Consider the following 16,156-nt stretch of genomic DNA (forward strand, 5'->3'; position numbering starts at 1 on the left):
AAACGTACAAGTCTGTAGCGTAACAATTTGAACATTCTAAAGCGTCAGATTAAAAATTGTTTTATTTGACCATTTCACTTCAAAGTTTACTATACATCTGTGACTTTCCCTTTGATTGATTGAAATGTACAGTGTGGAAACAGGCCCTTCGGCCCACCCGCTGATTCCACATTGACCATTGATCACCTGTTCACAAAGTTCTATGTTGTCCCACTTTTTGCATCCACTCCCTAAACACCAGGGGCAATTTACAAAGGCCAATCAACTTAATAAACCCACGTGTCTTTGGAATATGTGAGGAAACCGGAGCAGTCGGAGTAAACGCTCACGGTCACACGGAGAACATACAAACACCACACAGACAGCACCCAGAAACCTGTTTTTTTGGCGCTGAGAGGCAGCAGTACCACTGTAATACCCTAAATTGAAATTGTGAAGTGCAACTAATTAAACTTACAGGGCTATATACTGTAGGTAGAGCATGTTTGAGCTCAAAATAACATTTCCTTGATTACCGTATCAGCTATTGTGAACACTGGACCAAATTCTGTTAATTTTACTTTTGAAGATTTATGGCAAAAGATGGATCTGAGTTGAGTGAAGTATGGAAATTTCTTTTTGCAGGTTTCGCCTTGACATCTATCGCTGCCTGTCGAGTCCATCACTGATCATGCTTACGGAGGAGGATCCTATCCTCAGAGCCTTTGAACTCAGTGCCGATCTGAAGGAATTGAGTCTGGTGGAAGTGGAGTTTAGGTACATGTGACGCTTCTCTTGCGCAAATCATAGCCAAGAAATTTATCAAAGGGCGATTACACTCTTTGACAACAAATATGTAATGGACACAGGGCTGTAGTGTTGGATCCGTTAATTAAATTGTTGCTTCACTGCAGCTCTGACGCATTTGCCAGAACATTTTATTGCTTGATGAACCAGTTAATGAAGCAGAACACTAACAAATGAAAATGAAAAACACTCAAGTATTTGACAAAATAAACTTTGGTGACATTCTGCTGTACTGGAACATGGTACTAAGAATTTTTATTTAGTTTGCCTACATTGTGTGCACTCAAAATTAGAATAACTGTGATCTTGTCCTAGTTATATGGCAGTGAGTGCAAGAACTTACGAAGTGAGCTATGGCACAATTTTGTACTTGATCAGTTAATTGTTTTCCATGGTTGGTTGAGAAATAAATGTTGTCTGTAACAGTGGAGGAACCCCTACTCTTGATAGTTTGCATCTGATGGTTGTTAATTCTAAAGTATAATCAGAAGAAAGAATGTTCCCAGTAAATTACACCTCTGATAGCATGATAGTCACTTGCATCCTGATGCATGAAAGCATTTCTATCAACTTCAAGCACGCCAGAAGTTTGATGGAATACTGTCCACTGGCTGTGATCAATGTAGCTTGAACAACTCTCAAGTAAATTGAGACCACACTGGGCAAAATAGCACACTTGATTAACACCCCACCAATTATCCTTATCATTAATTCCCTCAACCCCATGGCACTCAGTAACTGCATTATTTTTATTTATTTATTAAGATCTAAGAATCACTGCCAAAATGAGTATTTGTTGCATATCCCATAATGCCAAAGGGATATTGTTGAGACAACCCCTATAAAATGACCAGATCTTCTGGGCAAGGTATCTCTCACGGTAGGTAGTAGGAAGCTCCAGGATAAAGACCTGTGGCTGATGAAGGAACATGATATATTTCCAAGTCAATATTGAGTGCAAAGGAGAGGAACTTGCAGATGGTCCTGTTCCCATTCATCTGTTGCCTTTCTCCTGCTTGATGGTAGAGGTTACAAGTTTAGGGGATGCTATCAGATCAACCAAGGTGATTGGTTGCAGTGTATTTTGTTACAAAATACATTAACTTACACCATAACTGGCACAATGTAGCACAGTGATGGTGCACACTGGCTGATAAGATAACTGACAATCATTAAAAATATATATCCAGGTATATTAGGAGTAAAAGGGTGGTTCATGAATGAGTACGTCCCCTTAAGTATCAACGTTTAGATTACTACGTTGTGGAGCCACTGGAAGTGACGAGATCCTGAAGGAAAACATCTCGCCAGTATTTGCTGTTGAGAAGGACATGGAAACTAATGTAAAGTGATGTTCAGGAGCATATATGAGCCGGAGGAGGTGTTAGAAGTCCTGTAACTCTTAAAGGTGATTAAATCCCTGGGGCTATATTAGGATGTTATCGGAAGCAAGGGAGGAGATTTTCTAAACCTTATTAATCACATGCGAGGTACTGGAAGACTGGAGGAAAGCCAATCATGTCCATTTATTTAAGAAGGACAGCAGAGTTAAGACAGGGCACTAAAGATGGGTGAGCCTTGGACCAATGGTGAAACGTGTTTTGGAAAAGATTCTGAGAGTTGTGATTTGTTTGTATTTGGAAAGGCAAGGACTAATCGGGGATAGTCAGCATGGCTTTCTATGTGGGAAATCATCTAGAAGATTTGAGTGTTTTTGAAGAGGTGTTCAAGTGGTTGAAGATGGCAGGTCAATAGACATTGGCTACATTGGTTTTTGAATGCCTTTGACACCATCCTGTATGGCAGGCTGCTGCTGAAGGTTAGAACACATAGGGTCTAGGGTGAGCTAGTCAATTGAATAGAATATTGGAGAAATCTTTCCGGAGGGAAGATATAGAGGATCGTAGACGAGGGTGAGCTGCAGAGAAAATGTAGTTGGCTTGATTAGTCGGCTTGCAGATTCTGGTTCTGGTTGATAACTGCGCAAACACCTCATAAGTGGTTATCTCGCGCAGGTCGGAGTGAGTAGAGTAGTGAGATGACACCAAATTTTGTGGTGGTGTGTACCGTGAGGGAGGTTGTCTAAGGGTTCACCAGGGTCTAGAACAATTCAAAAAGTGGGCAAAGGAATGGCAGATGAAATTTAACTTGTGCAAGTGTGAAGTGATAAATTTGTGAAGATAAACCCAAATTAAACCCCAAGTTAAACCAGGACAGGACTTGCACAGTAAATGACAGGGCCATGGAGTGTGTTGAACAGAGAAACGTTGGAGTACAAGTACAAAGTTTCCTGAATGTGGCAACACAGGTAGTTTTAGTTTGGTCTATTATCGTCACGTGTATCGAGGTACAGTGAAAAGCTATCCAGTCAGAGAATGGCTATACATGAATACAATCAAGCAGTCCACAGTGTACAGGGTAATGGGCATAATGTTTAGAGCAAGATAACGTCCAGTAAAGTCCGATTAAAGATAGTTCGAAGGTCTCCAATGAGGTAGATGAGAGGTCAGGACCACTCATTAGTTGGTGGGAGGACAGTTCAGTTGCCTGATAACAGCTGGGAAGAAACTGCCCTGAATCTGGTGTACAGTGCCCTCCATAATGTTTGGGACAAAGACACATCCTTTATTTATTTGCCTCTGTACTCCACAATTTGAGATTTGTAATAGAAAACAACTGCATGTGGTTAAAGTGCACATTGTCAGATTTTAATAAAGGCCATTCTTATACATTTTGGTTTCACCATGCAGAAATTACAACAGTGTTTATACATAGTCCCCCCATTTCAGGGCACCATAATGTTTGGAACACAGCAATTTTATGTAAATGAAAGTAGTCATGTTTAGTATTTTGTTGCATATCCTTTGCATGCAATGACTGCTTGAAGTCTGCGATTCGTCGACATCACCAGTTGCTGGGTGTCTTCTCTGCCAGGCCTGTATTGCAGCCACCTTTAGCTTATGCTTGTTTGGGGGGCTGGAACCATTGTCCTGCTGTAGAATGAACCGCCGGCCAGTGAGCTTTGAGGCATTTGTTTGAACTTGAGCAGATAGGATGTGTCTATGTTTAAGAAGATTCTGAACAGCTACTTGAATGATCAAGGGCTAGTGAGATTAATTCAAGCAAGTGTGATTTGGAGAAAAAGGCATGATGGTTGGCATGGATGCAGTGGGCAAAGGGCCTGTTTGTGTACTATACAACTCTACGATAGATGGTACCACTGGGCTGGTAGTGGTGGGGTGAGGAGTTTAAGGGTGGTAGATGCATTATCAATCTAGTTGGGCCTCCTAGTGCTGGTCAATGTCGAGCTCCTTCAGTGAGTACAAAATGCACAGCAGGTGCTCTCCTAGACTAATTTGACAACACCTCCCAGACCCTCGCACTCTACCACCAAGAAAAACAAAGGCAGCAACTGTAGAAGAACAGCACCAGGAGCAGGTCTAAATTTCTCCCCCTCCTGACTTGGGAAAATATCATATCATATCATATATATACAGCCGGAAACAGGCCTTTTCGGCCCTCCAAGTCCGTGCCGCCCAGCGATCCCCGTACATTAACACTATCCTACACCCACTAGGGACAATTTTTACATTTACCCAGCCAATTAACCTACATATTATTCTTTATGTTCACTATTCCTTATGTTGCTTGAGTCCTCAAACTACTCAGCTATCTGCCTTGCAGACATATCTGTACCTGAAGGACTGCAGCTTTGCAAGAAAGTGGCTCATTATCTTGCAAACAGGGATGGGCATGCCAGCAATGGTCACATTGAGAAAAATGAACAACCAAGCCTGTGATTCTTCCTGGTATAAATTCCTCCCTCAACCAGTACCATTGAAATCAACTCTTGTTATTATTTATTCCTTTATTAATTTATGGAATGTTTGTGTGCTCTTGCATTTTTCTCCATATCGTTAATTTTATATAAACCATTGGTTGAAGTGCTTTGGGAAGTCCTGGGTTTACGACAAAATATGACTGGAATGCATGCGTTTTACTTCTATCATACACTCATAACGAAATGGAATGAGTTTTCCTTAAACATTTTCAGGAATGACTATGGAGAACTAGCACGGCAGTGCAAGACCTTTGCCAAAGATCTCCTGGCACAGGCCCGGAATTCCCGTGAACTGGAGGTTATTCTAAATCACACGTCAAGCGACGAACCAATTGATAAAAGAGGATTGCTTGAGGAGAGGATGAATCTAAGTCGACTTAAACTAGCAATTAAATACAACCAGAAGGAGGTACATGAACTGTTACTACATCGTGGCTAACTCAGTCTGTTACAATATAATGGCTAACTCAGTCTGTTACAATATCGTGGCTAACTCAGTCTGGTACAATATCGTGGCTAACTCAGTCTGGTGTGAAAATATAAATATTAATAAATGTGAGATGAGTATAAGCTGGCAAAACAATCAACCTTTGAGATGCATGATCAATTTATATATTACATAGCATATCAGGTACAATGTTGCCTGTTAAGAAGGGCTTGATTTTTTTTGCTTTTAACAATGTAAGCCTTGGAAAAGCAGCAGTAAGTCCCAATTGGGCAATCATTGCTATCACTAATAAAACTCTATGCTGGCAATAAATATCAACCATGCAGAAGTCACATTTTCACCCATTTTGTTTTAAGAAAGCCATGCAGGTAACTTTCAAAATGCCCACATGGGCCACTAGCCAACAGCACTTGTTTGTGGGATATGTTGGTTAGCAGGTGGCATAAGTAAAGAAAAACCAAAAAAGAATGAATGTCATCTGAAAAAAAAGCATACACAATTATGTGAAAGAAAATGAAGACTTTATTGAGAAATAATTAAAGACTAAATTTGTTTATAAATGTTATTTATGTTAACTTAGATTTATTATGCAATTGAGACCCAAATTTGATGAAGGTTTTGACTAGTTTCTTAATATTCAAAAATCATCTATTTCATTCAACACATTTAAAATACAAAATAAAGAGTAAAACTGAAAAATTCAAGCCTTTTCATTATAAGGAAATTGTTAACTACTGCCTTCCACTTTTCTGTGTCTCCTACAGTTTGTGGCTCAGTCAAATTGCCAGCAGTTTTTGAACACGGTCTGGTTTGGGCAGATGGCAGGCTACAGACGGAAGCACACCTGTAAGAAGATTTTGACCGTTCTTTCAGTTGTCGCCTTGTGGCCAGTACTGTCCCTTTGTTACCTGCTGGCACCAAAGTCTCGAGTGGGAAGAGTCATTCACACTCCGTTCATGAAATTCATCATTCACACTGCATCATATTTCACATTTCTACTGTTATTGAACTTGTACTCACTGGTGTATAATGAAGACAAGAAAAACACAATGGGTCCGGCACTAGAGATGATCGATTACCTCCTGATCATATGGATAATTGGTAAATCAAGTTATTTTCCATTTTATCACCTCTTTATCTCTTATTCTCTGTTCCTTGTTCTTTGTTTGAGCCTGATGAATGGTGGCAGATGCAAAATGTGCTATTTGTTCCACTGGAAGTTAAATGATGTTTGACACAGGTAGGCTGCAACTTCTTAAATTGATGAATGCATAATTTCCGGAATCAATGAAATGCCCTTGGTTAATTTTTAGACTATGTCGAAATGTTTGGGGAGCTTGTGTTGATATCTAGTTGAACCTACTTGCATCATTACAAATTTTATGAAATAATTGTAAGGGAGAGAAACTGGACCATTTTAGGATCCAGATACAAATGGTTACTATAAGAGAAATCGCAGTGGAGCAACCAGTAGTATAAGGTTACTGAACACTTATACAAATGGTTACTGACTGAAACTCCCTTGCAGTTATTTAGTTTTGGATGCTTTTCATACTTGAAGATTGCTGTGCATTTCCTAATAGATATATAGTTAGCAACCTGCTTGAGCTGAAAAGATTACAATAGCAGGTTTTAAAACTGAGATGAAAAGATCAGCTTTCAAAAACGAAGTTAGAAAGATATATAGAAAGTGTAATAAAATTTAAAAAAAGCAAGTGGGTAGAGAGTGAGGCAGATTGGGTTGCCTTTCAAAGAGTTGGCTCTGGTACAACAGCTGAAAGACTTTTTATGCTGTACAGTTCTATAATAACCTATTGAACATGTGTTGATACGAGAAGCGAAGTTTAATGATACCTCTCTTGCTGTTAACATTTGGTGATGGGTTGTATCTTCCAAGAATTGATCGGCTGGGATTGTGTCAGAGAGTAAAATGGAAAAATAATCTCACTGGATCAGGAACCGAGAGCAAAAAAACAAACTGCAACTGTGGAAAGAAATGGACAGATAATGTTTCAGGATAGGACCGTTTTGCTCTCCCCAGATGCTGCCTGACCCATTGAGTTCCTGCATTTTTTTACTCAAGATTACAGCATCTGCAGTCTCCTGTGTCTCCAACATTAGGAACCAAACCTGCCATAAATATGCTCAATTCCAGTTTATTGATTTTAACTCCCGGCATCTGGGTTTCCCAAACCTGAAGGGAGACTTGGCAGCTGGACAGAGATTAAATCAATGAGTACTTTTGCACTATTGCTTGCCAGTCAGGAGAAACAGTAGAGTCTCCCCCGGATTCAGAAATACTACCCTAAATATATGATATACTACCCTAGCATGTGATGAGCGTTTGACAGCACTGGGCCTCTACTCTCTGGAGTTTATAAGGTTAAGGGGGGACCTCATTGAAACTTACAGAATAATGAAACGCATAGATAGAGTAGATGTGGAAAGGATGTTGCCATGGGTGGGAGAGTCTCGGATAAGAAGTCATAGCCTCAGAATTAAACGGCGCTCTTTTAGAAAGGTAGTGAGGAGGAACTTCTTAGTCAGAGGGTAGTTAATCTGTGGTTGTAATTGCCACAGAGGGCTGTGGAGGCCAAGTCAGTGGATATGTTTAAGGCAGAGATAGATAGATTCTTGATTAGAACTGGTGTCAAGGGTTATGGGGAGAAGGCAGGAAAATGGGATTAGGAGGCAGAGATCAGCCATGATTGAATCGCGGAGCGGACTTGATGGGCCGAATAGCCTAATTCTACTCCTATAACTTGTGAACTTGTAAATAAAAGTCCCAGCCAATTCTAGCCCAATTAGCATGTCAAACTTCAAGGCATTTGGTCTGGTACCTCGTATAGTTTTATTTCGTATGGGGCAGCTCTGTCTGAAATGAAATCTCCTAGAAATGGTGAATTGCTTGCCTATTATGAAACCAGTCGTAAATCCCATAGAAAGCCATGGGCTCCCCAGCTGAAAGGCCAGTCAAACAGCTGGAATGTTTCTGAATGTCTCTGACATTAATAAACAGTTAAAATCTATTAAATATTAAACATGCTATTAAAATTAATATATAAAGAATTGGACACATTTGAATTGTTTTTGCTGGAACATCGGAGGCTGAGAGAGGACCTCATAGAAGTGTATAAAATTATGAGGGGAATAGATAGGGTAGACATTCAGAACCTTTTTCCCAAGATGGAAATGTCAAAGATTGGAGGGTATAGCTTTATGTTCAGTGGGGGAATGTTTAAAGTAGACGTGCAGGACAACCTTTTACACAGAGAATGGTGGGTGCCTGGAGTGTGCTGCTAGAGGTGGTGGTAGAATGAGATATGTTAGTGGCATTTAAAATGCCTAAATATAGGCACATTGATATGCATGAAATGGAGGTATGTGGATCACATGCAGGCAGAAGAGGTTAGTTTAACTTTGCATCATGTTCAGCACAGACATTGAGGGTCGAAGGGCCTGTTCCTGTGCTGTACTGTTCTAGGTTGTATATTTAATGAGGATATTTAAAGTTAAATAACAAAGCGCCAAATATAATTAGATTTGAATGTACAGTACTTAAATGTTTTCAATTAACTGCAAAAAATCGAAACTACTTCTAATTCCCCTTCCCATTCCCAAACTGACCTTTCTGTCTTGGGCCTCTTCCACTGTCAGAGTGAGGTCACACGCAAATTGGAGGAACAGCATCCCATATTTTGTTTGGGCAGCTTACAACCCAGTGGTATGAACGTTCATTTCTAGTAACCCATGCAATCCCTCTCTCCCCACCCCCCCCCCCCCCCCCCCCCCGCGCACCTTAGTCATCCTACTAGTTCCACTGTTCCCATTCCTGTATCCCTTTGTTATCACCTCTTCCCCAGCCAACAATGAGCCATTATGGGCGCCACCTTTCCTTGGTCATCTATTGCCAGACCTGATTTGTTCTGGCCTTTTCCTACCTCCAGTCCCCCCCCCCCCCTGATTTCAGCCTGAAGAAGGGTTCAGATTTGAAATGTTACCCATCTTTTTCCTCCAGAGATGCTGCCTGACCCGCTGAGTTATTCCAGCATTTTGTGTCTATCTTTAGTGTACGCCAGCATCTGCAGTTCCTTCCCAGGGGGTCCTGATGACAAACCACCTTCTCTTATGGTTGATTCAGCACTTTGTATATATCTTTCACATGTTTATTTTGTTGCTGGTTCAGAGGTTGGTGTTGGCCAACATAAATTATTGCAGTTGTTTAGCAATGTACCATGTGCTTGTTTAACTCAATTTGGCTGATGTGCAAGATCTAGGTGTCTCTTATAGGGAGCCCAAAGTTGTTATGAGAATCCCTCATAAATGCATTATGGAATTAGAGTGAATTCTGTAACCCATGAATGAATTGAATGCTAGGTGGAATATCGTTGAGGTGAGAAGCATGGCAGTCTTTAAGGAAAAGCTGGATAAAACACAAAATGGGTGAATATACTGAAGGTAGTCACAAAATGCTGGAGTAACTCAGCGGGACAGGCAGCATCTCTGGAGAGAAGGAATGGGTGACGTTTTGGGTTGAGGCCGTTCAGAATATACTGATTGGTTTGGATGAAGCAAGGTAGGAGTGTTGTATGACGGAGAATGCAAGGAGATTAACTTGGAGCATTAGCTCTGACAGTTTTTGGAGGGGCATGTTAAAGATGCACCCCATTATATGGAAACATATCATCAAAAAAGCATTTTGTTCTTTTGAATTTTTCACCCTTTATAATGGGCATTGGGCAAAAGCCTTATTACTCTGCTGTAAAATCTGTGTAACCCCCAGCAGTGCTGATTGCGCAGCCTGTGATTACATTCCTAAAAATGTGATAATGTGATTACATTCCTAAAAAGGGAGTCAACCCATAAATCATCAAGAGTTCTGGACCTGTGATTCGAAGACACAAGTTCATATCCCTTCTTGCCAGATGAAGAATTTAAATTCAACTGGAGAATTAAATTCAAATACCTAAAAGGATCTGTTTTTTAAAAAAATTGCTAGAATGAGTCATGGTGACAATAAAATTGATGCATTGCCATAAAACCCCATCTTGTTCACTAATACCCTGTCACCATGTGGGATGCCTTGTGTACTCCAATTTCCTCCCACATCCCAAAGATGTGTTGATAGGCCAATGTAATATACCCTCAGTATAAGTGGTGATAGGAGAAGTGGGGGGGAGTTGATGGACGTGGGAAAGAGTCCAGTTTTATCCCTGACTCACTGGACCCACATCAATTTGCATACAGGGCAAATAGATCCACAGAGGACGCCATCTCTCTGGCTCTTCACACTGTCCTGACTCACCTAGAGAGACAGGGCACGTACGTGAGGATGCTATTCATAGACTATAGCTCCGCCTTCAACACGGTCATCCCCACCAAGCTCATCACCAAACTCCACCAGCTAGGCCTCAGCTCGCCATTATGTGACTGGATCCTGGACTTCCTGCTGGAACGACCACAGGCAGTGAGAATGGGCCCGCACCTGTCCTCCACTATCACCCTGAGTACCGGTACACCACAGGGCTGTGTTCTGAGCCCCATGCTCTACTCCCTCTTCACACACGACTGTGTTCCTGCATTCAACACCAACACCATTGTCAAGTTTGCAGACGACACAATGGTGATCGGGCTTATCACCAACGGGGATGAAACAAACTATAGAGCGGAGGTGCAGAACCTGGCGGACTGGTGCTCGGATAACAACCTGTCCCTAAATACCACCAAGACCAAGGAGCTGATCATCAACTTCCGTAGGTCACATAACGGGGAATATGCCCCGATCTCTATCAACGGGGACAGTGTGGAGAGAGTGTCCAGCTTCAAGTTTCTGGGCACTCACATTTCGGAGGACCTAACATGGTCCAATAACTGCTGCGCTGGTCAAGAAGGCACAATAAAGACTGTTCTACTTAAGAACACTGAAAAAGTCTGGTCTACCCCAACAGCTGCTGACGACCTTCTACCACTGCACCATAGAGAGCATCCTAACGCATGGCATCCCTGTGTGGTACCTCAGCTGCACGGAGGCAGAAAGGAAAGCTCTACAGCGGGTAGTCCATAGAGCTCAGAGGGCCATCGGAACACAGCTACCAGACTTGGAGGGCATCTACAACACACGATGCCTCAGAAAAGCCACCAGCATCCACAAAGACTCTTCACACCCCTGCAACAGTCTGTTCAAACTCCTTCCATCGGGCAGACGATACAAGGCCTTCTACGCCCGCACCTCCAGACTCAGGAACAGCTTCATCCCCAGGGCCATAGTTGCTATGAACCGGTCCTGCTGAGCCGGATGGCCACAACGCATAGATCAACTTGCACTTTACCCTGTCTAAAAACTGTTCCAACTGTTTAGTTTCGTTGGGTTGCTGTTAATTAAATTATTGCATCGTATGGGAGGCGCATTCCCAATCTCATTGTACCCCTGGGTACAATGACAATAAAGATATATTGTATTGTATTAGGGCATAAATGAAGAATGGTACTGATGGAAATGCTGAGAGACCAATGGCCACTGTCCATGTGGGTTCTGTAAAAAAAGAGTGATGAATGATAATTATTTTTGTGTGTAAAGAAAAACAATGCTATATACAACATCCTATTCTTCAGTCTGAAGAAGGGTCTCGACCCGAAACGTCACCCATTCCTTCTCTCCCGAGATGCTGCCTGACCCGCTGAGTTACTCCAGCATTTTGTGAATAAATCCTATTCATAAGTTCTTTTAAAGCAACGTTTTAGTGAAAACAGTCATGATTTGTATTCCTGTAAAATAGCTTTGTTCATTAATCATAGCAGATTAGTGCACAGTTGATAAAGGGAATTGAGATCTGTCTGAATGTGTCTTCAAACATATTTCATTTAGCAAGGGTTTACAACTGATCTTTGTATAAAACTGTTCAACTCCCTTAGGAAATACCTCCAAAGACGTACAGGCATGTAGGTTAATTGACTGGGTAAATGTAAAAATTGTCCCTAGTGTGTGTAGGATAGTGTTAATGTGCGGGGATCGCTGGGCGGCGCGGACTCGGTGGGCCGAAGGGCCTGTTTCCGCGCTGTATCTCTAAATCTAAATCTAAAAAATTCTAGAAATGCATGTGTACGTATTGCTAAAATTAAATTCTTTGAAAGACTTTCAATAATTGTCTGTAGAGAACTATTTCACAGCTCCACTCCTCCTCAAGATTCAGCATAGAGAATGTATTTTATTTTGTTTTACTGGACTGCAGTAGAACTTGAAGCACACAACGTTTGAGGCCATCACGTCATGCCCACAAAGTTACTCTGCACATGTTTGCATGAACGTGCCAGGGTTGACGTTGGAGAGTTTGGGCCAAGAACTTGCGTCATTTTTACACTTTCTTGGCCATTGGACATTTTGGGAATACAGAACCCAGCAGTTGGAGATCACTGCATATTCACAGACATTGAAACTTGACAAATATTGTTGGCCAAAGTACTTTTCGTTCAAAAAATGCTGTCAAGCTAAAATACTTACTTCAGACAGATTTAGATTCCAGAACTCAAACCTTAATTTTTTTTTGGGTGTTTGGAGATTTTCTAGAAGAAAGGAACATGAGGAGAAGAATAGCCTGAGTAAACATAGCATATTATGGAAAAATTATTTAAAAAAAATAATTTAACAGCATTGAAATGCTTCTAACCATTGTAACGTTATGCAAAGTTAACCAGCCGTCCAATTTGACAAGTTAGTAGATTTATATTATGTTACTCTTTTGAATCAAATTTCTGTATCACTGGTGTAGTTTCTTAACAATTGTAGAATATAGTCCTGATGTTTTACATTTGGTCGATTTTCCATTGAAAAGTTCCTTTTCGGTTGGCATAAACATGGTGGGCCGAAGGGCCTGTTCCTGTGCTGTACTGTTCTGGGTAGTGCTGTATAATTCTCCAAGTAACTAAGTGTGGTATTTAGTTTATAGGTTTAGCGTTGTCGAGCTGAACATCTGTGAAAAGAGATTGTGTAGCTTCCGCTGTTCCAAATATTCCTTGAATAAAGGCACAATTTAGTGTCCAAGTGAATCTTATGTACAGGGGAGGCAGGATTCAATCCTTTGCAGGTATCAGTTGGGCCAATGTCAAAAGCCCTGAAGTTGCTCCTGGTGTGTCTCACACCATGGAACCTAATATCTATCAAAGGATTTCTGCTGCAAAGGATACATTTGCAGATGTTAAGTACTGAGAGTTTTCTTGGCTGTGATTGCATTACGTCAAATTGTTTGCCAATCTTTTAAGGCAACCTTTTGGGATTGAGGTTGATCCTGAATTTAATCAGGAAACACTTCTTCACAAAGGATTACAATGGATTGTACACAAACAAGTTATTCAGCCAACCAGTCCTTTCTTCAATCAAGCCCTCTCCAGTCTTAATTTAACTTTGTCAGCGAGACCATTTATTCTGTTCTCCCGCACTTGCTTCTTCAGCATCTTCTTAAATGCATCCATGTTTATTGTAAACACTGATCCCTGTGGTGGAGAGTTCCACATTCTCACAACACTTTGGAATTCCCATTGGATCTCATGGGTGTTCAAAATATGGAACACTTTTTCCACAAAGACTTGGGAATGATACGGATAAACTGAACATTTACAATGCTGGTTTACCAAGGAAAGACACAAAATGCTGGAGTAACTCAGCGGGTCAGGCACCATCCTTGGACCCGCTGAGTTACTCCACATTTTGTGTCTTTCCATTGATGGAATTTTATTAGGTTTGAACAGTGGTTCTCAAACCTTTTCAGGTCACTGCCCCCTTGGCTCCGTAAACTCACCCCTGCCCCTTCAGTGCCCCCTACCCTGCCCTATTCAGAATAGTGGTATGCTCATCCCACTAAGGAAGATGATAACACGATAAAATTCAAAAAACTAATCATTAATGGCACATTTATAAAAAATCCAACTGCAACTTCTTAGTTTAATTAATTTGTCGAAATTGATTAATTTGGTCCAGTGATATCAGCTTTTCAAAGTATGATTGTTATTTACCAAGAGCTCTAGATCCGTTTACTATTAGCAAAACAGTGCGTGCTTTTACAGGCAAGGTCAGTGGAGTGCACGGCAGAACAACCGCTCTTTACACATGTCAAGTACATACAAGCACCTCTCTTCCCCAATGTCCCTGCCACCCCACTGCCTCTTAGTAGCCCCCCCGAGGTAAATCCACCGACCCCTAGTGGGCAGTACGGACAACTTTGGGAACCTCTGGGTCAGAATATGAAGAGAATTTGTATATATTTGTACTTGTGGACAGTTAGAACCATTTGTCCCAGGTGGAAATGTCCAACACTAGAGGGCATAGTTATAAGCTAAGAGGTGGAAAGTTTAATGATGTGCAGGGCAAGTTTTTTACACAGAGAGGAGTGGGGACCTTGAACACATTGCCAGGGGTGGTGGTGGAGGCAAGTACGATAATGGTGTTTGAGGCTTTTGGATAGGCACATGGAAGTGCAGGTAATAGAGGGATATGGATCATGTGCTGACAGATGAGATCAATTCAGCTTGACATCATTGTTTTGTAATCAATCCATTACAAAGTATTAGGTGAACCACAAAGCATTTATTGAAACCCATGCAGAGTGAACAATACATAATGTTGCACTCGTATCAACTTACAGACGACTAAACTAAGGGATGAGTGGCTGCGGTCCTACTCAAATCCCGGACTGGACTTCATGGTGGAATGTGTATCATGCATAAGATATGTGGTGAAGGTAATATTGACAGAGATAAATGTGGTTGATCTACATCCTTCCTCTTAAAGAAGCAAATCACAATTAAACAAACATATAGTGGAGTATATAGCAAAACACCAATATGAGGGGAGTGCACTTTACTTTGCGTACTGTGCGCTGAGAGCAGCAAGTGAGAAGACAGTTCACCGACAGTACAAACACGGTCCGTTTACTAGTCATTGTACTTTGGATTCGGCTGGCAGACGCGACCTGCGCGCACAGTACCAACCGTCACTTCTCTTCACCGAAGATTGAATATGACAAGGGAGTGATACCGCAGGTCTGACCGGTGTTGAGGGTGAGGATAGTGACCTCTGCAGCAGCCGGGGAGGCGAAGCAGCAGGCAAAACATCTGGACCAGGGTCAGCAGGCAGTTGTGGGACCGAGGGGCTAGAACCGTTGGACCATGGAGGAGACACAGTAGTGTAGTCAGGATAGTGTTGAGGCGGCACTGGCTCATTGACCAGACGAAGGTGTTGCCGGGTACGTCTGTAGGTGCCATCATCAACACGGACCAGGTCAGAGCGCGGCACAGGAGTAGGTCCTTGAATGACGCCCAGCCGGCCGTAGCCTTATGGCATTTGCAATCGGATAACCTGTCCCTTGGTCAGTGGCGTAAGCTGTGTGCTTGACTTGTCATAGTATTTTTTCTGAGTATCGCGGCGCTGTTGGAGTTTTGTCTTGACCACAGCACGAATTTGTGGTTGTAGCATCTACCAACTAGAGACTCCCAACTGGAGGCGTGGGTTCGAATCCCACTTCTGACACCATGTTTTGTAATCAATCCATTACAAAGCATTATGTGAACCACAAAGCATTTATTGAAACCCATGCAGAGTGAACAATACATAATGTTTTTTTTTTTAGATTTAGAGATACAGCGCGGAATCAGGCCCTTCGGCCCACCGAGTCCGCGCCGCCCAGCGATTCCCGCACATTAACACTATCCTACACACACTAGGGACAATTTTTACATTTACCCAGTCAATTAACCTACATACCTGTACGTCTTTGGAGTGTGGGAGGAAACCGAAGATCTAGGAGAAAACCCACGCAGGTTCCGGGGAGAATGTACAAACTCCGTACAGACAGCGCCCGTAGTCAGGATTGAACTCGAGTCTCCGGCGCTGCATTCACTGTAAGGCAGCAACTCTACTGCTGCGCCACTGTGCCGCCCTCGTGTCAGTTTACAGACAGACTACCCAACTAAAGGGACGAGCATGCTGTTATCAGTGGCTGCGGTCCTACTCAAATCCCGGACTGGACTGCATGGTGGAATGTGTATCATGCATAAGATATGTGGTGAAGGTCATATTGACAGAGATAAAT

The 16,156-nt window shown here is 42.0% G+C and overlaps 1 protein-coding gene across 1 annotated transcript in view; it reads left to right on the forward strand.

Moving 5' to 3' along the window:
• trpc1 (transient receptor potential cation channel, subfamily C, member 1) overlaps positions 1-16,156 on the forward strand; it is a 71,424-nt gene that overhangs the window by 16,448 nt on the left and 38,820 nt on the right. The window contains exons 5-7 of the mRNA XM_078410416.1: positions 625-756; positions 4,841-5,036; positions 5,840-6,176. Of these exons, the coding sequence (XP_078266542.1) occupies positions 625-756; positions 4,841-5,036; positions 5,840-6,176 (665 nt within the window). The remainder of the gene's footprint in view (positions 1-624; positions 757-4,840; positions 5,037-5,839; positions 6,177-16,156) is intronic.

Source organism: Rhinoraja longicauda, chromosome 13, assembly GCF_053455715.1.
Source record: "Rhinoraja longicauda isolate Sanriku21f chromosome 13, sRhiLon1.1, whole genome shotgun sequence".
Lineage (NCBI taxonomy): Eukaryota > Metazoa > Chordata > Chondrichthyes > Rajiformes > Arhynchobatidae > Rhinoraja > Rhinoraja longicauda.